The sequence below is a fragment of the Mesoplodon bidens genome (genome assembly GCF_964165515.1).
Source record: "Mesoplodon bidens genome assembly, chromosome: 8".
In the NCBI taxonomy this organism is placed as follows: domain Eukaryota; kingdom Metazoa; phylum Chordata; class Mammalia; order Artiodactyla; family Ziphiidae; genus Mesoplodon; species Mesoplodon bidens.
In genome coordinates, this window is record NC_138165.1 from 14,541,626 (window position 1) to 14,565,775 (window position 24,150).

Genomic DNA, 24,150 nt, shown 5'->3' on the forward strand with positions numbered 1-24,150 from the left:
AGGTCACAACAGTGAGAGGCCCGCGTACCGCAAAAAAAAAAAAAAAAAAAAGACAAAGGGCTTTGGTGCCACTATGACACAGGCTCTGATTTAACTTAAGTATCTGCTGAAATGTACCAACTGGCAAACCTTCATGAATTTAAATCAATACTGGGACTCAAATTACATGTATAGCTGGGGATCCCACTAAATCTAAACAAGGCAGCCCATATACTCTTAGGGGAATTACTACATATAATCTAGAAGACAAATAAATTTGCTTCGCCTTAACCATCACAACTCTTATTGCCTTAAACTCCCCATGGTCATAGCACCCATTGCCCTAAAATATCCCACAGTGGGCATGGACACTGACACGATGAGTAATAAATTAAAATTAAACTAAATGGGGCTTCCCTGGTGGTGCAGTGAGTGGTTAAGAATCCGCCTGCCAATGCAGGGGACTCAGGTTCAAGCCCTGATCCGGGAAGAGCCCACAGGCCGTGAAGCAACTAAGCCCGTGCGCCACAACTACTGAGCCTGCGCTCTAGAGCCGGCGAGCCACAACTACTTGAAGCCCACGTGCCTAGAGCCCATGCTCCGCAACAAAAAGCAGCCACCACGATGAGAAGCCTGCGCACCGCAATGATGAGTATCCCCCGCTCGCCGCAACTAGAGAAAGGCCGCACGCAGCTACGAAGACCCAACACAGCCAATAAGTAAATAAATAAAATTTAAAAAAAATTAAACTAAGTATTTAGCAATTACAAATTGGCTTAACAAACACAGGACCTGTTTATGGGTTGAATCATATCCTCCCAAAAGATGTTCAAGTCCTAGCCTAGAGTACCTGGGAATGTGACCTTATTTATAAAACTAAGGTCTCTGAAGATAATCAAATTAAAATGAGGTCATTAGGGTGGGCCCTAATCCAACGTGACTGGTGTCCTTACAAAAAGAAGAAATTTAATCATGGAAAGATATGCACAGAGGAAAGACAATATGAAGACACAGGGAGAATATGACCACCTACAAGCCAAGGAGAATGCCTTGGAACAGAGCCTTCTCTCACAGCCCTCAGAAGGAAACAACCCTGCCGTCGCCCTGATTTTGGACCTGCAGGGTCCAGAGCTGTGAGACAATACATTTCTGTTGTTTAAGCCACCTAGTCAGTGGTACTTTGTTACAACATCCCTAGGGAATTAATACAGATACGCCCCCCCCCTCTTAGCACCCTCAGAGACTCCTTCACTGAAGAGGCTTCAGCAACCTTCTCTCATGCCCCCTGGGGTCTCTGGACCACGTATGACGACTAGCTGTTGCCCTGGGGCTTCAGATGCAAGAAACTGCCTTTCTCAGCCCTGCACTATACTGTACCTGATTAGCGTGGAAACTGCTGGTCATGAGCTTCCCTGAGAACAAAGGCTGGCCCCAGGTGCACATTTTTACAAACCCTTGGGACACAGCCTTTTAGAGTTGCTCTTTTTGGGCTCAAGGACCCTAGGAATCTCTTCCCTCACAGATACCCAAAATATAAATCAAAGTCTCTACATATATTAAGACCACAATGTGAAGCCTCAATTGCCTTATCTTTGTAAGGACAAGGACACTCCTTACCCCTTTAGAGTTCCAGACATTACTGATAGTGACCAAGGCACTCATTCTGCTTCTCAGAATACACATGCTGCGCTCCTAAAGAAGGCATTCAATGACACTTCTACCTCCCCTACAGGGGGAGGCAGCAAGTTTACTGAGATGCATAATAGACTCCTCAAAGAACTCCTATTTAAGTTACAATGTGGCAAGTGGAATTTTGTCACTATTGCCACAAGCACTGAGCAACCGAAACTCACGCATCCTGGGGAGGCACACTCCCCCACACCAATGGCACACGGGTCACTCAATCGCCCGTATCGACAATAATAGAGGAGACTTGTAAAGTTCATGCTTCTGACAACCGCTTCACCATGCGGTCCTCCCTCTCCTGGTCAACGCCAACTCATTTCCTAGGGGGCAATTCTCCTCTTCCCTAAAAGTCACCGTCATCACCAAAGTTTAAACGGATGTCATAGCATCAGAAGGCCAACTGTGGTATAAGGCCTGAAAGGAACGTTCTACATTTTTAAAGTGCTGAAACAAAACAACTATCAATCAGAATGCTGTGTCTAACAAAAATATCCATCATTCTCAAATGAGGAAAAACTGAGAGAATCTGCAGTCAGCAGACCTGTTCCAATAGAATTACTAAAGGAAGATCTGAAGATAAGGGAAACAATACCAGAAGGAAATGGAACCACCAGAATGAAGAAGGAGTAACAGCCGTGGCATATACCTGAATAAGTGGTCAACGTTTTATACAACGCACCACCCAACAACAGCAGAACAGGCATTCCTTCTAAAGTACACACCGAATACTCACCAAGACAGACCACATCCCAAAAAGGTAGGACTTAAGTAGAGGGGACAAAAAGGAAGCAGCGAATGGAAAATGAAAATAAGCTTACATGTACTATACAAAGTATCTGGCCAAACAACAGGGCATTATCCTTTTTAATCCTTACAAACAATTATTCAAGGAGGCAGGCTTTTGTCTCCAGTTCACAGATGCGGAAGAAACTGTACCTCACGGTGTAGCCCAGCCACAGAGCTCGGGTTAGAACACGGTGCTGGCTCTAACTGCTAGGCCCTGCTCACCGGTGGGGTCCACCTATAAGGCTGGGAGCAAACTCCAGCCCGAGGCTGGTTTATGTATGGTCCAAAAGCTAAGAAAAGATTTTACATTCTTAAATGATTGAAAAGTAATCAAAAGAAGAATAATATTTTGTGATGAAAACATTATAAAAACTTCACATGTCAGTGTGCACTTAGTTTTGCGTATGGCTGCTCTGGCACAACTGCCGGGTTCCATGATTACCAAATAGTTAGGGTCCCCAAAGCTTAAAATATTTACTACCTGGTCCTTTAGAGGAAGTCTGCAATCCCTGATGTGCACCTTGCTGTAAATTTTACAAATAAAAAAAAAAAGAACTCAAAATGCTCATTTAAATACCAGCCATATAATCTCTCATCCAGGTAAAAACCTTTGACAGTTCACCAGGAAGCAGACAAGAAGCATCACTAAGCACACCTCAAGTTTCATTCTCAGGAGCATAAATGAGAACATTTACAATAGCAAAGGCAGGAGGAAGTCACGAGGATGCAAAAACCACCAAGCAGAGCTCCACAAGCAGCTCCAGGACAACACGCACAGCACCTCCAGCATTTGTCAGCTCTCCTTTGCATCAACACAGGGCTCAAAGTTTACAGAGAGAAAACAAACAGAACATAAACTGCTATGGAACACCCACACATCACAGATTACGGACAGCTGGCGACAGGGGGTAGCGGGGTAGCTGACCTTCCTGAGGTTCCAGGGCAATACCCTGCAGGAGACGAGCAGGTTCCAGGAGATGGAACCAGGACGGAATAACTTTAACACGCTCCTGTCCGTTACAGTGAGGAGGTTTCTTACAACCGCCCAGTGAGATTTCCACTCAGAGCACCGTCTCCGAGACCTACAGAAAGAGGAGTGCCAAGGCAGAAAGGCTTGGGGCCCAGGGGCCACAGCAAAATAGAGGTAGGAGGCACCTCTTCTGTGCAGCTCCCCACGGGTGGGTCGGGGCCACAGCTGGAGGGGCGCTCCTGGAACAGCCCAGGGCCACCATCAGGGAGACCTGCATTCTACTGTTCAACAAGGTTCAACTGTGTTTTGAAGAAACCTTAGTCACTAACATATGCTTCTCAAAAAACAGACTGTAATAAAAAACTATGGGCATCTAAGCGCATTAGCGAGGATTCTCCACAGAAAACAGAGCAGGGGTGTGCGGCGGAGGTGGGCGGAGTATGTGCGTGTTGAGGGTGGTGAGGGAAACAGATTGATTTATTTTAAGGAACTGGCCTCCACAATTGTGGGAATTCAATGCCAAAATCTGCAGGGCAAGCCAACAGTCTGAAGACCCAGGGAACAGCTGATGTTACAGTTTGAGTCCAAAGGCAATCTGGAGGCAGGATTCCTTCTTGATGGAGGGAGGTCAGTCTTCTCTCTATTCAGGCTCTTCGACTGACTGGATGAGGCCCAGCCACATTACGAAGGGTAATCTGCTTTACTCAAAGTCCATGGATTTATTTATTTATTTATTTAATAAATTTATTTATTCTCCAGTTGCGGCGAGCGGGGGCTACTCTTCGTTGCAGTGTGCCGGCCTCTCATTGCGGTGGCTTCTCTTGTTGTGGAGCACGGGCTATAGGCACATGGGCTTCAGTAGTTGCGGCACATGGGCTCAGTAGTTGTGGCACACAGGCTTAGTTGCTCCATGGCATGTGGGATCTTCCCGGACCAGGGCCCGAACCTGTGTCCCCTGCATTGGCAGGCAGATTCTTAACCACTGCACCACCAGGGAAGCCCCAAAGTCCATGGATTTAAATGTGAGTCTCATCCAAAAATCACCTTCACAGAACCATGTGGAATATTACTTGATCTAATAAATACCTGGGCACCACGGCTTAGCAAAGTTAATACATAAAATTAACCATGACACTAAAGGTCCCAATTAATCAAACATTAGCTAAAAAGAGATACAGTATATGTTTTTATATGACATTGAAATTTTTTTTCTATTTACAAAGAAGTACAAGTATAATTTTAAGAGATTTTAGGTGTGAAAACTTTCTAATGAAACACAAACACAGAAGTGGCCATTCAAATTTCCCTTGACTCCATTGTATTATAAAGATACAGTGCAATATTTATTATGTCTAGGTCATTTGATTAGGGATATAGTGCTGGTAACATGGCAACTTCACAAACAATTCAAAGATTTTAGGAGCAGATTAGGGAAAAAAGATGCCTATATTCATTTAACAGAAAAATTTAATTCTCACATGAAAGATAAAGTGATCCATCAAGTCGATAATAGGATTTTTTTTTTTTTTTTTGGCCATGCCGCGTGGCTTATGGGATTTTAGTTCCCCAGCCAGGGATCGAGCCCGGGGCCCCAGCAGTGAGAGCACCGAGTCCTAACCACTGGACTGCCAGGGAATTCGCAATAAATGGGATTTTAAAAGATGGAGAAATAAAATTAAGGAAGACCACTCAGCAGGCATGAATAGAGTTAAAAAGCTGAAAGCATCCACCTGAGTGACACATAAAGGGGCACTCATCTTTAGTGTCCCATCCTCCACTGAGGAATTGGTACAGTCCTAACTAGCCTGAAGCCATGACAAGACAACTCACTCACTCATGACACAAATTCTGATTGGATCCCTCCTGTACACACAGCACTCTGCTGTGAAATGACAGAGCCTGTCCTCACGGTTCAAGGCGGATACAGAGCTGTTACAGGCAGGGTGAGGGACATGAGAGTAAATGCAGGGGCCTTGGCTTCTCAACTCAGGGACCCTCCCTGGCAGCTTCATGCATCGCTCTGTTGTTTTCTTCATACCTGTTTTCTTCCCACTGCCACTCTGTCCATTTTTTATTGGTTGTCCCAGTTGGTATATAAGCTCCAGGAGAGCAGGAGCCACGCCTGGCTCGTTCACTACCATATCCTAGCGCCAGAAAGCACCCTCACCAACAGCCGGATGAGTCCGTGAATCAATGAACAAACGAATGAATGACCCGCAGGCTGCACAGCTCACTCAGTCTCCCCTGAGGAGCGTGCATCCCTGGGACTGCAGTGTGGAAAAGGATCTGAAAGGTCCGATCCACAGAACTGCCCACAGTGACCCGTGGCCAAAGCAGCCTGGCCGCAGTCTGGGCTGTGCTTCCTACCCACCCACTGGTCTCTCCTCGACTCACTGGACCTGGGCGCAGGAGGGGTCAATTTACGTATTTCAAAAAAGGATAAAATAAAGTCAAGCCAGAGACATTTAGACTCTAAATGCTGTACCGTTACACATTTTTTGTACATTTCTTCTAAATTCTGGTGTACCTCACGTCCTAGAAGGCTTTCATTTCTATTGAAAATAAAGTGTGTATGTTTCATGCATGCACTTATATGCCAGTAAGTTACCTCTGGAAAGATACTAATAATAGTAATAATACCCCTGAGAAGGAAGGGAAAAAAAAAAAAAAAAAGAAGGTAACTGAAGAATAGGACTGGGAAGGAATTCACTCTTCACTGAAAACTGTGTGTTAGCTTTTGAATGCTATAAGCTAGGCATGCAATGTAAGTATCTTTAATAAGATAAAAATGTTTAAAAGTTCTAACACTGAATTTAAAAATAAATGTGATATAAAAGATTTGAATTCATTCCTGCTGCAACTCCTTTAATCAAAAACAGGAGCTCCAGTCTCTCAGGCAGGCATGTCCCTTCACAAGCTGATTTAACACAGGAACACGGGACATCCTTTATCCTAGGTACTGGCACCTCCTGTGTGCCAGGCACTGTGCTCAGTGAAGGGGACTCACGGGGACAGGACACTGACACTCCTGCCTGCACTTGAACAACCACCATGAGAATCACAAACCCTTAAATAGCACAAACTGGGAGCCAGGCACTGTTCTGCACATGTCATAATCAACTCACGAATCAACTCAATAACCCTACGAAGTAGGTGTTTCATCAATCCAGAGATGCACCTTTTGCAAATTTCAGCATGTCAAATTGATATGCGTCAGATTCATTCTCTCCTGGTGATAAATAATACCACGTCTTACTACTGAGGCATCTTAGCCTTACTGACATGCGTTTCTTGCCACCCAGATAGTGCTCAGAGCATGTATCTCACCAAGAGCCTTAGGCTAGTAAGGAGAGCTCTCCCTCTGCTGGCCCCGGGGTCTGTGTGCCTCATCATCTCACAAGCCAACTGCAAGACCAGACACCAAAATACTGACCAGATTTGTCTGAGGTTGGATAAAACTGTGGTGGAACTTTGGATGATTACAAATAATTCAGGTGCTCACTTTGGCAGCACATATACTAAAATGGTAACGATACAGGGAAGACTAGCATGGCCCCTGCATAAGGATGACACACAAATTCATGACGTGTTCTTATATATTTTGTGCCCTTCCCCACCGTCCTGACACCCTCTGCTGATTAACACACACACACACACAATTCAGACTCATTCAACAGAAAACCCTGTGGAGCCAGCAGATTCTTGGTATCAGTACCCTTCGTTGTATTTGCATATTTTCTTACCTCTGCAAGGAATTATTAACTATGAAGTCTATTAAATCTAGTGGTCCTCCTCTTCTCTTGTTTATTAAAGAATAATAAAAACTTACATAATCTTAAAAAATGGAAATCAAGAATCCCCAGAAAAGAAAGAAACTTCTGATACTTCAAAGAGGGGCCAGCCTTTTGAGGGGGAAAAAAAACACCTCTCAGAAATGGACTATATATAAAATAGATAATAAGAACATACTGTAAAGCACAGGGAACTCTATTCAGTACTCTGTAATGACCTATATAGGAACAGAATCTAAAAAAGAGTGGATATATGTATAACTGACTCACTTTGCTGTACAGCAGAAACTAAGACAACATTGTAAATCAACTATACACCAATAAAAAAAATTAATTAAAAAAAACTCTCAGAAATGGAACCCTTGTGCACTGTTGGTGGGAGTGTAAATTGGTACAGCCATTATGCAAAACAGTCTGGAGGCTCCTCAAAAAAATTAAAAATAGAACTACTATATGATCCAGGATTCCCACTCCTGGGTAAATATCCGAAGAAAATGAAATCACTATCTCAAAAAGATATGTGCATCCCCATATTCACTGCAGCATTATTCACAAAGGCCAAGACATGGAAACAACCTAACTGTCCATCAACGGATGCATGGATAAAGAAAATGTGTATGTACACACACACAAACACAGGCACTCTCACACAATGGAATACTATTCAGCCATTAAAAGAAGAAGAAAACCCTGCCATTCAGAACACCATGGTTGACTAGGACATTACACTAAGTGAAATTAAGTCAGACAGACTATACGATCCACTTACATGTAGAATCTAAAAAGGCTTCAACATAGAGAGTAGACTGGTGGTTGCCAGGAGCTGCCCGGGCCGGAGACATCAGTCAAAGAGTACAAACTTCCGGTTATAAGAAAAATAAGTGACGGGGATGTAATGGACAACACGGTGACTACAGTTAACCGCAGAGTCCTGTATACTTGAAAGCTGCTAAGAGAGTAACTGTAAATGTTCTCACCACACATCAAAAAATGGTAATTATGTGAAGGGATGGACGTGTAAACTAACCTTATTGTGGTTATCATTTCATTTGCTGTGTATATCAAATCATCACACTATACATCTTAAACTTAACTTATGTTAACTACACCTCGATAACTATGGAAGGAAAAAACATCTCTCAGAAACTGCTAACTTAGAGGCACCTTTACATTAGAATTTAAATTCACATACTCCCGGTGAACCCTTGGATAAATCAGACTGACTTGATCGCTCTGGTTACAAATGGCTCTATGTCCATTCCCCGACGTGCTCGCCGTGTGGCCTATAACACAGCATACAGGATTTCTAAGCCGTGGGTTTGTTTTCTCAAGGAGAGCCTAGTTAATCTGCATTTTCTAAACTGTCTTCATGAGTTTCACTCGTCAGAAAGTTGACATAACTTCCACGTGTAAGACTGTGAAAATATAAGATTACAGACTCACTCTAATTGATTTATAAAATTCTGACAAACTTTTTTTTTTTTTTGGCGGTACGCGGGCCTCTCACTGTTGTGGCCTCTCCCGTTGCGGAGCACAGGCTCCGGACGCGCAGGCTCAGCGGCCATGGCTCACGGGCCCAGCCTCTCCGCGGCATGTGGGATCTTCCCGGACCGGGGCACGAACCCGTGTCCCCTGCGTCGGCAGGCAGACTCTCAACCACTGTGCCACCAGGGAAGCCCTGACAAACTTTTTTATATCAGTAAAAATCACATTGTTCTGTAGCGTATTACCTTAAAAGCAACGTTCAAATCTTGCATTAACTTACGCTGGCCCCAATATTAAATCGATTTAATCGATAGCTGATCTGTGAACCCCTGTACAAATGCTGAGAGAAAATAACTAGATCGTCAGTCACCAAGCACAGGTTGACAAATCAATGCACACATGCCTTTGCCTTATTGTTACTGCATGGCGGTATTCAAAACCACCTTTGCACTTCTTAATGAGCACATTCTTCTTGCTTATTCAACATGTAAAATGGGACCCTTATAATGTGGATTCCAGAGCTCTGCTACAATGCTCTAACACCTACTTCCCATTTTTTAATCTGTGGTATAATAAAAACATATATTTGGTCTTTGCTCTAGGTTCCTGGCACAGAACTCCTAAAACCCTTGGAATTTACTGAAGATGGAGTGTCTTTTGATATTCATAACAAACCCCTTTCCACTGTACCTGAGTTTATGCTAACGAGCTGACTCAGCGTGGGGCCTCTAGATAGCTTCATGATGTGGGCTGGATACCAGAAGGACCAAACAGTGATTAGAGGGTGAGAACTATCAGGCCCACCCCCTGACCTCCAGAGAGAGGTGGGCTGAGATTAAATTATAAAATCTCCTGAACAACAGAATGGGGGGAGATTCCAGGCTGGTGAACACACAGGTGTGCTGGGAGGGTGGAGGGCCCAGAGAAGGCAGGGAAGCTCTGAGCTCCTTCCCTCAAACCTTGCCTTCTGCATCTCTTCCATTTGGCTGTTCCCGAGCTGTATTCTTTAAAATAAACCAACGGGGGCTTCCCTGGTGGCGCAGTGGTTGAGAGTCCGCCTGCCGATGCAGGGGACACGGGTTCGTGCCCCGGTCCGCGATGATCCCACATGCCGCAGAGCGGCTGGGCCCGTGAGCCATGGCCGCTGAGCCTGCACGTCCGGAGCCTGTGTTCCGCAACGGGAGAGGCCACAGCAGTGAAGAGGCCCGCGTACCGCAAAAATAAATAAATAAATAAAAATAAAAATAAAATAAAATAAAATAAACCAACGAAGTGTCTTCTTGCATTCTCTGAGTTATTCTAGTGAATTACTGAAACTGAGAGGGTCATGGTAACCTCTGAATTTGTAGTCAGCCAGGCAGAAGTGGGAGTAGTCTGGGAATCCCATTTGAGGCTGGCATCTGAAGTGGAGGTAGTCTCGCGGGACCGAGCCCTTAATCTGTGGGGCCTGAGCTAACTCCAGGAGTTAAGTGTCAGAACTGGATTGAATTATTAGCTATCCAGTTGGTGCTGGAGAATTACAGAAGTGGTGTGGAACCACTATCCGAATTAGAGGCTACTTAATTTAGATAAAAATCATAATTAACATGGATGGTTGAGATTAAACCAGAAGGGATGGTGGCAGAGAAATGTAAATATATAAGCAAGGTGAGAAACGTTACTATCAAGGAATAAAGACGGAAGAAAGACAGGGACTTCCCCAGCAGTCCAGTGGTTAGGGCTCCGCGCTTCCACTGCAGGGGGCGCGGGTTCAATCCCTGGTGGGGGAACTAAGATCCCACACGCCACACAGCGCAGCGCAGCCAAAAAAAAGGAAGAAAGACAGTAATTTTTGCCTTAAAGGAAAATGTCCAATTATGCCAAAACGTGAAAGAAGACGGTAAGAGATAAGTGAGCAGATAAGTAAATTGCAGAAGATTTGAGGGAAAGGGAACTTTATCTGCCTAAGTTAAACAAAACCTGCAAAAATGTGTCAGAATTGACCAAGTTGAGCAATAAACAAAAAGTGTGAGCCCTTTACTATCAGGCTGGGCTTTCTCTCTGGGACTACGGCACAGCCATCCTCTCTCGAGCCCAGATCAGATTCCTCTGAAAGCTGTTTGATGCCACCTTCCCAGGATCAGACTCTAAACTCTGAACTATAAAATTGTCAAGGGGCTTCCCTGGTGGCGCAGTGGTTGAGAGTCCGCCTGCCGATGCAGGGGACGCGGGTTCGTACCCCGGTCCGGGAGGATCCCACATGCCGCGGAGAGGCTGGGCCCGTGAGCCGTGGCCGCTGAGCCTGCGCGTCCGGAGCCTGTGCTCCGCAACGGGAGAGAGGCCACAACAGTGAGAGGCCCGCGTACCGCAAAAAAAAAAAAAAAAAAAATGAAATTTGTCATGTATAAGCCTGAGAAAAAAAGTATTCTGTAATAATAAAAAGCACATATCATGCCACATTAAAAATAAATTTCTACTGAATGTCAAAAAAAACTATTCGGTTGGGACCTACATAAAGAACAATTACACTTTGCTTTCTAACCACATGATTTTTAAAAGAAGAACAAAAAATATTCATCAAATGTAATGAATAAGAAATACACCTTTGAATTTTTCCATGTAATTAACTTTTCTCAGAGTATCTTTTAGAACTAATGTTTCACAAAAAACATTTTGGGGAATGAGTTTTAATGCATTAACAAATACTGGAGAGCTGAAACGAAGAGGCACAAAAACTTTATACAGAATGGAAACATATATAACATATACAGAATGGAAAATCATAATTCAAAAAGATACATGCACCCCAATGTTCATTGCAGCACTATTTACAATAGCCAGATCATGGAAGCAACCTAAATGCCCATCGACAGATGAATGGATAAAGAAGATGTAGTACATATATAAAATGGAATATTACTCAGCCATAAAAAGGAACGAAATGGGTCATTTGTAGAGACGTGCATGGATCTAGAGACTGTCATACAGAGTGAAGTAAGTCCGAAAGAGAAAAACAAATATCGTATATGAACACATATGTGTGGAACCTAGAAAAATAGTACAGATGAACCGGTTTGCAGGGCAGAAATATAGACCCAGATGTAGAGAACAAATGTATGGACACCAAGGGGGGGAAGCCATGGGGTGGTGGTGGTGGGATGAGTTGGGAGATTGGGATTGACCTGTATACATGTATATGCATAAAATAGATAACTAATAATAACCTGCTGTATAAAAAAATAAATAAAATAAAATTCAAAAATTCAAAAAAAATGTATACAGAATGAACTACTAAAACTAGTAAAACATTACGGAGTGAAAGAAGCACAAAACAGCACAGAAGACCACATGGTTCTATGTACATGTAAGTCTAGAAGAGGCAAAGCTAATCCACAGTAGAGAGAGATCAGACCAGTAGTTGCCTCTGAGCAGAGAGGGCAGGTGTGAGCCGGGAAGGGGCACGAGAGAACCTGCGAAGTGAGAGTGACGTTGAGGGGTCTAAGTTACACCAATTACATCTGTCAAAACTTATGGAATAGTACACTTAGAACATGTATTTTATTACGCATAAGTTTTACATTGAAGACAAAAAGTTACACTGAACTCGACCCTGTTAATACCGTGCATGAAGTGCCCAAGGGCACCAGGTAAGGCGCACCAGTGGACAGAGGAGGGACTGGTAGGGCCTGGGGGATGGGCGCACGGCTGCTCACTGTGTAGACCTGTAGGCTTTTCAGGTTTGGGGTGGGTCCACGCATTCATTTCTTTTTAAAGTCTAAACAGTGATTCTGATTCCCAGCCAGAGTCATGAACAACTGAGTGACCGAATTTCATTGCGTTTTCATAACTACAGGCCTAACAAGAGTGTTCACTGATACTTCCCTGCATAGACAAGAAGATACAATACAAGGGGAGCCAAGTCCAGGCCACAGGCCGAAGGCTTCCAAAAAGTGCTTTATACACTCCCACTCGAGAGTCATACAGGAACAATTTCAGGAATACTTATTATTCCCCTCGACCTTATAATAACCACAATTTATAGTTAGCCAAAGCAATATATATTACAAAACTTAACGAAGAAACATTAAGCGGAGTTCCTATAAGCTACAAATGAGACCTCAGAGGAAGGACACCACAGCGAGGTGGTTTTGCCATGAAAAGGCCTTCAATTCGCACAGAACAATGAAATCCAGGAAGCTTCTAATATTAACTATCATTTAGACATCTCCAAAGTGAAAACAAAACTTCAGTTACACTCAAGCACGCTTCTGTTCCTATAGCACATTCCAAAATTTCTATAAAATGCAATTTATAAAGGTCTTCACAAAATGAAAAATACTAGTTAAAGGCCCTTACCTTTTCTAGAAGGAAGCTCTCCATTCTGTGTTAACTCTGCCCCAGTATATACAATTTCTCCATCTTTAACCATTTCATTCCACAGACCACAGAGCCCATCTCGTGTGAATGCAAGCTGGCAATGATAAATAAAATAAACTTACAGAGTAGTCACACTCACAGTGCAATTCTTAAAGAATAATATGAAAAATAAATCTCATTCGTTCAACATTTAATGAAAATTTTCCCAAGAAATACAGTTAAGTGAAAAAGGTACTGTGCATAATAGCTTACATACTATGCTACGTTTTGCCTAAGATACAAGAAAAAAGACACATGTGGGCAGGTGCTCTAGAAAGATAAACCAGACACAAATAACATGATCACGTACGGGGAGATGGAAAGGGGAACGTGGGTAAAAAGCAGCAGAGGTTGAGTGAAGGCAAGATCTTGCGTATACCTTACATTTACTTCTAAAACATACAAATGATTTTCATTTTCAAAAAGTATAATTAAATCATAAAAAGCAAAGCCTAGAACTGGTAACAAGCAAATTAACCTGTTTATCAAAAAGAAAAGTACACTTGACCCTTGAACAACTCAGTGGTTGATCCAAATATAACTTTTATAGTCAGCCCTCCATATCCACGGTTCCTCCACATCCACAGACTCAACCAACCATAGACCGTGTAGGACTTCAGTATTTACTACTGAAAAATATCCAAGTACAAGTGGACCCACGTCGTTCAAACCTGCATTGTTCAGGGTCAACTGTATTTCAAGACCCTTTTCAACTATACATCTTTAGTTGGATATGCTTCAAGAGGAAAAAAAACCTTAAACTTTACTAATTGGTCTTATTCACAACTATAATATTGACATTAAAAATTTTCAACTATTTCATGTATATATGTTGTAGGATAAAGCAATGTTAATATAATAAAATGTATGTTTATGATAAAGTCTGTTAATGTTACTAGAAACTAAGGTTTTAGGTATAAAAGATAAAATCAAGGAAGTTTTTAAGAACACTGAATTGGAAATCTCAGCATGAATTTATATTTGAATATATCTGCTTGCACTGTCTTTGGAAAAGACCTAAAATCAATGGCACTCTGAGAGCAGTGAGTATACCCAGCACCCAGACACTGGTTTCCAAGTACCACTTCCCACTAAATGAAACCTGGGCTCTAGGAAAGAAAGGCTGAGTCAAGGACCGGGGCGGAAAGGTGAGCCTGGAATATCTTAAGTTTGCACCAAAAAAGCTGCTCAAAGCCTGATGAGGACTCCCTCACTGGCCAAAGTTAGAATAATTTTGAACATCAAAATACATAACGACTATATTGGACTGAAAAAGTTTTAAATAAAAACACGAGTCCATAGTGATATTCAAAGACAAAACAAAAACGCTCACAAAAATGCTCTTGGTGGTCAGCATTTGGAAGTCAGAAAAGGTTTCCCAGAGCAAGGAGTCACGGAAGGGCACGGGCATGGCGAACGCCCAAAGAAGGCATCCTGAAAAGGGCAGGTACAAGAGAAACCCTCTTCTCAGACAGACAAGACACTTTACACTGAAACAGACACATCTGTTTGCCCATCTTTTAATGGAAGGTCAGGGCCTTCTCTTTGTTCACAAGCCCACCAGCTTTTCCCTTGTCATCAATCCAACATTCGCCACTCTCATGAGGCATCCACTATTTCCAGACTCAGTTTCTTTAAAGGGAGCAAGAACTGAAGGGCACTTTGTGAGCAATCTTAGTACACAATTCCTTTAGACGTGCAAGGCTTTTCCCGCAGTCCTTTGCAGTTCTCTCTTACCTAACCTGTACAAGTAATTTTTTTAGCATCTCACTTTTCTCCAAACAATGTGTAGTAGGCAAATCTAAGATGCCCTCAAGATCCTTGCCCCCCCGGGGTGCACACACCCTAGGTAATCCTCTGAGTGTGGGCAGGACCTGTGAATACAGGACGGGACTTTCCACCTGTGACTAGGTTTTGTTTCCTTCTGTGACAAAAGTGAAGGAATTTCTCATATATAATTAAGGTCTCACATCAGTTGATTTCTAGTTACCCAAAAGGACGATTATCCTAGGGCCCTGCCAGGTAAAAGCCCTTAAGAGGATGGGGCCATCCAGAAGAGACACTCTCCCAGCCACTGCCATGAGCTGCCAATGGAGGGGGCATCTCCTAGGAGCCCACAGCTCAGCCCCACCCAACACCCAACAAACTGATTCTGCTGACAAGGACCCCAATGAGACTCCAGATGAGAAAGCAGACTGGTCAGCACCCTGACTGCAGCCTGTGAATCCCAAAGCAGAAGACCCAGCCAAGCCGTGGCCAGACACCTGACCCACACAGAAAGGGGGAGAGAGTAAACGGAGTTGTTTTAAGCTGCTGAGTTTCTGGTCAGTGACTTGTTACATAGCAACAGAAGACCAATCTGGCATCTAACTTAGTTTTCACAGAAGCAACAACTTGCTCTCAGCACTCACATTTTATCTGTCCACATCACTAACAAGGTAACTGCCATAAACATACTCGAGACCAAAACATGACTGTTGGCAAAAGTATTAACGGGCAGAGGGAAAAGTAAATCCTTTCTAAAAAGTGAGCCACAAACGTTCAGGGCCCCTGAGGTTTTAATGTGGGAGTGGCAAGGCCCGGCTCATCTGCTGGTCTGCGTAAGAGGAGGGCAGCTAAGAGCTGCCGCTGGGCTCAGTCCTGGCCCGCAAGGCCACACAGGCAAACAGTGGCCAGAATACATAGCCCCACGCGTGCTGGGCTCCAGCAGTTACACGCCACCTCTAGGGGCCAGAGAATAAATGATCACACGTCCAGCCATAACTCAGTGTCAGGGCAGTGGAGAGGGCAGAGGAAGTCAGACCAGAAACAGAGGAACTAACTTAGGAGGCCTCTGCTGAGAGCCCCCAAAACAGGACGAGAGCCTAAGCCAAGACAGGGAAGAGAAGAGTATGTGAGACATTTCAGATCAGACGGGACGGAGCAGATGTGAAAAGTGAAACACCACGTAGGGAACAGACTCAGGATGAGAGGGAATTAGCTCGGCTTTAACCACTGAGATCTGCACCAACTACTGAACATAAACACGGAGATACTCTCCCCATGCACGTGCACACATACACACACAGACACATTACACACGTACTGCAAAGACAAATCCAGATCTCAGCAGAGTGCTCAGGGCTAGAGGTTCAAATCTGGGAGTCAACAGCATGGGCTATAGACCTGCAGAAGATGCTAACGCCGAAGGAGGGAGGCTGGACCAGTCCCGACTGACCACTAGGATGACCCCTGGGTGGCTGCAGACAAAACATTTATTAAAGAAGAAGCCAAGGAAGAAGCCCAGTTTACATGGAAACAAGAACTATCACTACCGCCCATCCTTTCATCACTCAGGTCATGCTGGGAAGGATGAGAGCAGGGCAGCTGTGTGGAAGGTAGACACTGGGTGTCCGGAGGGATACTCGCTGTAGAAGCCTCGCAGGAACCGCGGACGTGAACTCGAGTAACCACCAAACTACAGTGGTTCGGGCATGTGAAAGGATGCGAGGAAGGAGGAACACTGCTAAGGCAACAGAGCAAGCTTCCATGGAGCAGGGCCTGAAAGAGCTAGACTGCAGAAGGCAGAGATGAAGCCCCTGGGAGAGCACCCCAAGGCACTGGGAGGGAAGCACAGGATCCCAAGGAGAAAGAGGCCAGGAAAACTGGGAAAGAATCATGGCACTGGAAGAATAACCCACACAAGCAGTACAAGTCACTTCAATTTGTCAGTGTAAGAGTATTTGTACAACAGTCTATAAATAGCTTGTCTTTATTAGTAGGTAGTTTACATAAACGTTCCCAATGGGTGACAACATAGATCTTAAATCTTAACTTTTGTCACGTAGAATCCAGATGCCTCTGATTAGCATTATTCAGTCTTAGGACCCTTTTCCAATGTGCTCTTACATTCTTACCTCACACCTCTAAAATGACATAGCAGGTAAAGGCATTTTCATCCTGAAAAGAAGCCAGCAAGGGGGGTAGTAATAGGCCCAGTTTTGAGGGTCAGTAACTAAAACTTAGGAGTTCAATTACCTGACCAAGATCACACAACACCGAGGCTGTCAGAGTTTTCGGGAACAGGCCTAACTCTCAAGCTTGTTCTCTTCTCACCAACACCATAACATGCACCAACACATGCAGTAATGAGGCCTGGGGGAGCCATCACAGGCGCTACCAATACTTGAAAACCAAATAGAATTGGGCAAGCGGACCCTTAAGGTATCTATTAAGATCACTACTTCAGAACTGTATAATTACACAATATAATCCGAAATAGAATATGCCAAATGAAATAAATGGCATTTTGATTAACTTATAGTTAGAAAATGTTTATTTTTTCTATTTTTAAAATATGCCTGAAATGTGATCTGTTCAAATATTTGCAGATGACTGAAGTAAAGATATCTGGCTTTTTTTCTTAGCCTTGCAGAAAAATACTTTCTAAACACCTACTGAACACGGGACAATATACCAATTCCAAAAAATTTTAAGAACAGGTTTCTAGAACAACTGGAAAGGTCAGAAAGAAACATAAAGTACATCTGTTTGAAGACATCCAGGCAGCAAGGAGAAGAGGACAGCCCAGGGAGCCGAAGGCTGCTTCCCTAGAGGCACCTGCCGATTCTGCGAGCAGGGCTGAGACCAAGCACGGACGGACGGACGGACGGACGGACGGACACACACACACACACACACACACACACACACCACCACCACCACCACCCATCACAGTTCCCTGCTGCTCTGAAGTAACCTGAGGTCACTAGTGCTACTAGTTTGGCAGATCCTCTCTGGAGGAGGAAGGCATTACCCAGTGCCCCAAGTGATCACAACGATTTTTCATGTACAATACCTAGAACTCACACAAAAATAAACATGGGTAAGATAAGGCCACATGACTGAAAAATGAAAGAAATGGAAGACAGCATAAACAATTCAAGAGTGGATCCAGAAAAGAGACATAGATACAGGCTTTGCCCTAAAAAGGAAAGTCCGAGTAACGGATTAAAGTGCTGACACTTTCCCTGGCAGGTGCCAGCCCAGGGCAGTGAGGGGAAGGGCAGAGGGGGAGGCAAGACAAGGAAGCATAGGAAGCAAATGAGGCAGCAAGTTACCACAGGGTCAGCAAATTGAGGCCCAGCCCAGGGGCCAGACGTGGCCCACGACCTGATTTTAGACGGCCCTCAAGGTAAGAGTGGCTTTTACATTTTTCAGTGAACGAAAAATAACCAAGAGAAGGAAAATATTTCATGACACATGAAGATTATGACATTCAAACTTCAGTATCCACAAAGTTTCTGGAGCCTACCAACAGGTACTTGTTTTATGTACTGTCCGTAGCTGCTTTCATATAACAACAGCAGAGTGAGCCGCTGTTACAGAGGACACATGGCCCACATAAATATTTACGATCTGGACCTTTACGGGAAAAGTTTGCAGACTCCCGTTTTACTGCACCGGTCCCCACTCCATGGTGTGGGGCAGGCACACTCCCCAGGCATGTGGGGCTCTTTGCCAAGGTCTCCAAGAAGAAACCACAGACCCGTCCAAGGAGGGAAAAAAAGGGGGTGGGGGGTGGGAATTAAAATACCCAGATCCCGTATCTCTCCTTACCAAGCAGTGAATGTTCACCCCCAGACTCGCCCAGATTGTACCACTGGGGGAGTCTGGAAAGTGAGCTCCTGCTCTCCCCACCTTCCAGACGATGTCACCTGCAACTCCATGGTAGGCAGCTGGGAAGCCCTAACCTACGCCCTGCTGTGTGACGTTACAAGTAAGACGAAGAGTAGGAGGGTGGCCCACAGGCACGCTGGGGTATCAACCCAGAGGGAAAGAGAGATGCAGTTGAGGAATCTAAAGAGGCTGCGCAAGGTTTAATGTGTTCAAGCAATTAAAAGATCACATCACCAATTTCAGCAGAGAACTGGAAACTATAGAAAAGTACCTAATGGGGCAGTTAAGCAAACTGCCAAAACACTTCAAACTAAACATTTAAAATAGATGCATTTTACTAAATACAATTATACCTCAATAAAATGCATTCAAACAAAAATGTGGAAATTCTAAAACCAAAAAAGACACTATCTAAAATTAAGAGGTCAATAAATGAGATTAAAAGCAGATTGGGAAGGCCTGTACTTCCACCTGTGAAGAATTAACTTCTTTAGGAATTACCTGTCTGGTAGAAAACCAGACAGAATATATCAAACAGCTGTTTTCCAACACTGGACAACAGACAGCCCAGAACTGTGATCCCTGATAAGGGCAGCAAACGAAGTAAGGGCTACAACTTCCCAAACTTAATGCCTAGAAGCAGCTTCCAGGCTGCAACACAGGAAAGGGGAACCCAAATAGAGCCCAGAGGTCTTGCTGAATGGAGGAGACAGACCAGCTGTAAGAAGGTCAAAATGACAAGAATACAGGAGAGGAAGTTGGCTGCAGAGAGACTGATCTCTGGAGATGGGCGGAGGGGACCCCTTGAGACTCTGGCTGAGAACTGATCGGGGTATGGGTTGAGAACACTCCCAAGGCTGGCGAAAGAAGCACTAAAAAGGAGTAGGCAGAACCTCCATGATGCACAGTCTGGGAAATCTTGTGTTTCCACCAACCAGAACAGAAAGACCTCCCAACACACCAAGCATTAGAGTCCTGAGAAGGACATTGCCTTAATAAGGCAGATAAATTAGCCCAAGATTAAAGACTGTGCTAGATCAGCCCAAACAAACCTCAGGATCACTCTTTGAAAGGCCAAACTGATCCCAAGTAACTGACATGCATGCCAGACAAAACGAATGCTCTGTAAAAGAATAAAACAAAATCTAACACTGAATAACATAATATGTATTTATAATGTCCAACATTTAATAAAAAATTACCAGGCATGCAAACATGCCCCATAACCAGAGCAATAAATCAACAGAAATGATAGATTCAGTGAATCGAAATAAATGCAGAAATGACAGACGTGATGGAATTAGCAGACAAGAATGTTAAAAGCTCTATTATAGATATGTTCCAGGTACTCACAAGAGAGGAAAATATGAACATCATGACAAGTGAAATGGGAGATATAAAAAGGACTGGAATGGAATCTCTAAAGATGAAAAATACAAGACCTAAAGTGAAAACTTCAATGCACAGGATTACTAAATTAGACACTGTACGACAGTTCTACTATAATCCAACATGTCTAAGCATACAGCTGTTACATGCTACGCTCTCTCCCTTTTAAAACTCACTCTGGGTTCTACCCATAACTACACGTTTAATGCCCACCACCTGTCTTCATGTCCATGTACAGTCATTCAGTCATCTAAAGATCTTTCTCTACTCAATTCCTCAGGAAGGGCTCATGGAAACAATATTTTCTGAGTTCCTGCTCATTGATAAACTTGTGTCCTTTTTACCTGAAAAGTCAGTTCTGCTAGAACATAAAATCCTTGGCTCACATTTTCTTTTCTTGGGTGCCATGAATATGTTACTCAGCTTTCTTCTGCATAAGGCCTTGTTGTCAAGTCTGATGATAAACTCATTTTCTTTCCTTTATAACTATTATTAGTCTTTTCCAAGAACCAAAGCTAAAAGTCAGTTCTTTAAAAAAGACTAACAAAATATATAAACCCCTGACAAGACAGGTCCAAAGTACAGAAAAGACACAAACAACCAAAATCATGAATAAAAAATTGAGCAATACTACCTATTCACAGACACGAAAGTAATCACGAGAAGTCATTATGGAAATCAATTAAGTTACCTGTGTGTACAACAGCCTTTTATTTCTATGTATCATCTGTCAACTGGAAAATCTGAGATTTGAATTTACCAAGATGTTCATGTTCACGTTTTTTAATCTACTGATATTTCTAAGCGTAAGGTGACAATATATACATTTAATAACTTTAAGTTTAAAAGCTAACTTTCGTGCTGAATCATTTTAAATTGATGACTAGAAGAAAAGAAAAATTCAATCTGAGGTGCAGTATTGACATACTCAACAACTTTGATGGGCCTCAAAGGCATTATACCAAGTGAACAAAGCCAGTTTCAAAAGGTCACATACCATACGACATTCTCAAAATGACAAAATTATAGAGATGGAGAAAAGATTAGTGATTGCCAGGGGTCAAAGATGGTAGAGGAAGTTGAGTGTGACTATATATATAGAGGGACAGCAGGAGGGAGATCTTTGTGGTGATGGAACACTTCTGGATCTTAATTGTGGTGGTGGTTACATGAACAAACACTTATGATAAAATGGCATAGAACTATGCACACATTGTACCAATGTCAATTTGCTGGTTTTAATATTATACTATAGTTACCTAAGATTGTACCACTGGGGGAGTCTGGGAGAAGAGTATACCGTGACCTGTCTACTTTCTTTGCAACTTCCTGTGGGTCTATTATTATTTCAAAATAAAAAGTTTTTAAAATTGCTTCATACATATCTAATTTCATGTTCCACTTCAAAGAACCCAAAAATAGAAACCCAAAAATAGGAGATTGATCTGAGTACAGCTTATTCAAGAAAGAACAGGATAACACCATTCGTGGACCCATGCTCAAAGACACACCCTTAACCTTACATCAAGACTAGCAAGGGAATTCCCCAGTGGTCCCGTGGTTAAGACTCTGCGCTTCCACTGCGGGGGGGCACAGGTTCGATCCCTGGTCAGGGAACTAAGATCCCACATGCCATACGGCACAGCCAAAAAGAAAAAGAAAAAAAAAACAAGACTAGGAAATAAATATGCATATATACTTTAAGAATAAAAAGGTTTTAAGGTATTATGTACTATTTTTATAGTTCTTTTGCTTAATTGACTTTTTGGTTCACCAAAAAAACTACCAATCACATCAGACAAAAGGACTTTTACTGTAAATATCAACATGGTAATGGTAGTGATTATGTAGCTAACACTTCTTAGCTCTGTGTTTGTTGCCTCCTCAAGAGAGTTGTGAAGGAACATGGCGATTCAAGGAACTCCACACAACAACCAGAAAAGAGTACTGAAGAAGTAAAAAGCATTATATACGTAAAAATCAGATATATGCCTGCCATACAATGGGTACTCCATTACAGGCAGCTGGTTACAAAGTCCCAGGCCTGAGGGATCTAAATGTCTCTGAACAAAAAAGTCTAGGATTAGTGTCTATATTCTCTGTAATAGAGACACATTAAAACTCTTCACAGTCTCCAAAAATTTTTCCTTTCTAAAGTCACTGAAAACTTCACAGGCATATCAAATAAAAACAGCCATAGAAAAATAGATTAGCTAACTCTCACAGCTAAGAAACATGTTTCTATCCCACATATTATTCATTACCCAGGTGTCAATCCTGCTCCCAATACAAAAGCCTACTTAAGGAAAGGGACCCTTCCCACCCCAGGTGGGAGAGACATCCCCAACAAGATAAGTGTGAAACCCGTCAGCATAAGGCTGGCACCCACAATATGTGTTTTCAGGAAAGATTCCAAAGAGTAAACCATGTCTAAGTTATTCCTTAGTGTAAAACAACAACATTCATTCCTCACATTTAATAAGCAATGCTGGAGAAATGGTATAAAACCAAGATCACCAATCACTTTTTTCACACTATTTTCATTTATCTCACAGCTTCAATACCCATACGACATTTTTCCTCTATCCAAAACCTAGGTCTCTTCACTTATTCCTAGGACCTAGGTCTCTTCACTTATTCCTAGGAGTTCGGAAGACTTCTGAATAGTACTTAAATGTCTAAGAAGGGCCAAGCACTGTATATTACACTAAATAAACCAAAGGTAAAATGGTCATCACTCTAAGGCATAAGTGGTGTTTCTTTTTATGTGTATCCGCCTGACTCATTGTAGGCACTCAACTCAGCATTAAACCGGTTTTAGATCATGATGCTAAAACTCGTATTTAGCAATTATTCAATTATAATTACTAAGGGGAAAAAAACTTCATTAGGTAAAGTACTTCAAAAAGTTTTGTAAAATATATAAACACTAATACAAAAACAATTCTTGGGACTTCCCTGGTGGTCCAGTGGGTGAGGCTCTGCGCTCCCAATGCAGGGGGCCAGGGTTCAATCCCTGGTCAGGGAACTAGATCTCACATGCATGCCGCAACTAAGAAGTCCACATGTCTCAACTAAAGATCCCGAGTGCGGCAACTAAGACCCAGCGCAGCCAAAATAAATAAATTTTCTTTTAAATTTTTTTAAATAAATAAAAAATAAAAACAATTCTTAAAATCAGTTTGCCTGAATCTCAAGATTTTGTAAATAAGAAATTATTCATCTCTCACTTCCCCCCACCTCTGCTTAAAAAAAAAGTCAAAGGAAAACAGAAAGTAATTGCTAAATAAAAGGTAATGTTTAATTTAAAAAAGTCACTACTATGCCAATTCTTAACCCAATTCTTCTTGTTTTCCTTATCTAACATTACACCATCAATAACAATCCCATCACCCACAACACAGTTCTTAACACTTGGCTCTGAAACCAACTGGGACTCCACACTTAAAAAAAAAAAAAATGTAAGAAGGGCAATAGTGCTTCACTACAAGTACCTAAGATCAACTGCTTACAGAATACATGGCTTGCGTCATGCAGTAGGTAAGACTGTATTTAAACAAGGTTAAGATTACTTGAGAAATACTTAAAATGGTTAACCTCAGGGAAGAGGGAAAAAACACATATACACTACAAAATATTTCAGCCATTTCTTTCTGAGGGCAAAAGATAAAGATAAAGAAAAGACTACAGAAACATCATCGTTATTTATTTGACAATTTCTGGACAAGCATGCAATTACCTTAAAATAAAATATTAGAGAGTCTAAGGCTAACATTTTGTTTCCACATGTTCTTGACGTGAAAATCCAAGCACTCCTCTTAATAAGACCAATGAGAATACAAAGCAAACAGCTCAACTGAACCCTTGTCTCTCCAGAAACACAAACACAGAATCCCATAAAAACGAGTGCGTTTCTGCAGGACATAATAAATGACTGTATGTCACTTCTCCCCCACGTAATTAACTGAACATCTCAAAAAGTATCACTAAACAGTCACCAAGATATGGCTA

General features: G+C 42.6%; 1 protein-coding gene across 3 annotated transcripts in view; it reads right to left on the bottom strand.

Annotated features, from left to right (window-relative positions):
- Window positions 1-24,150, bottom strand: part of HERC2 (HECT and RLD domain containing E3 ubiquitin protein ligase 2) — a 224,127-nt gene that overhangs the window by 198,875 nt on the left and 1,102 nt on the right. For all 3 annotated transcript variants that reach the window (XM_081241778.1, XM_081241777.1, XM_081241776.1), the window contains exon 3: window positions 13,033-13,147. In XM_081241778.1, the coding sequence (XP_081097904.1) occupies window positions 13,033-13,147 (115 nt within the window). The remainder of the gene's footprint in view (window positions 1-13,032; window positions 13,148-24,150) is intronic.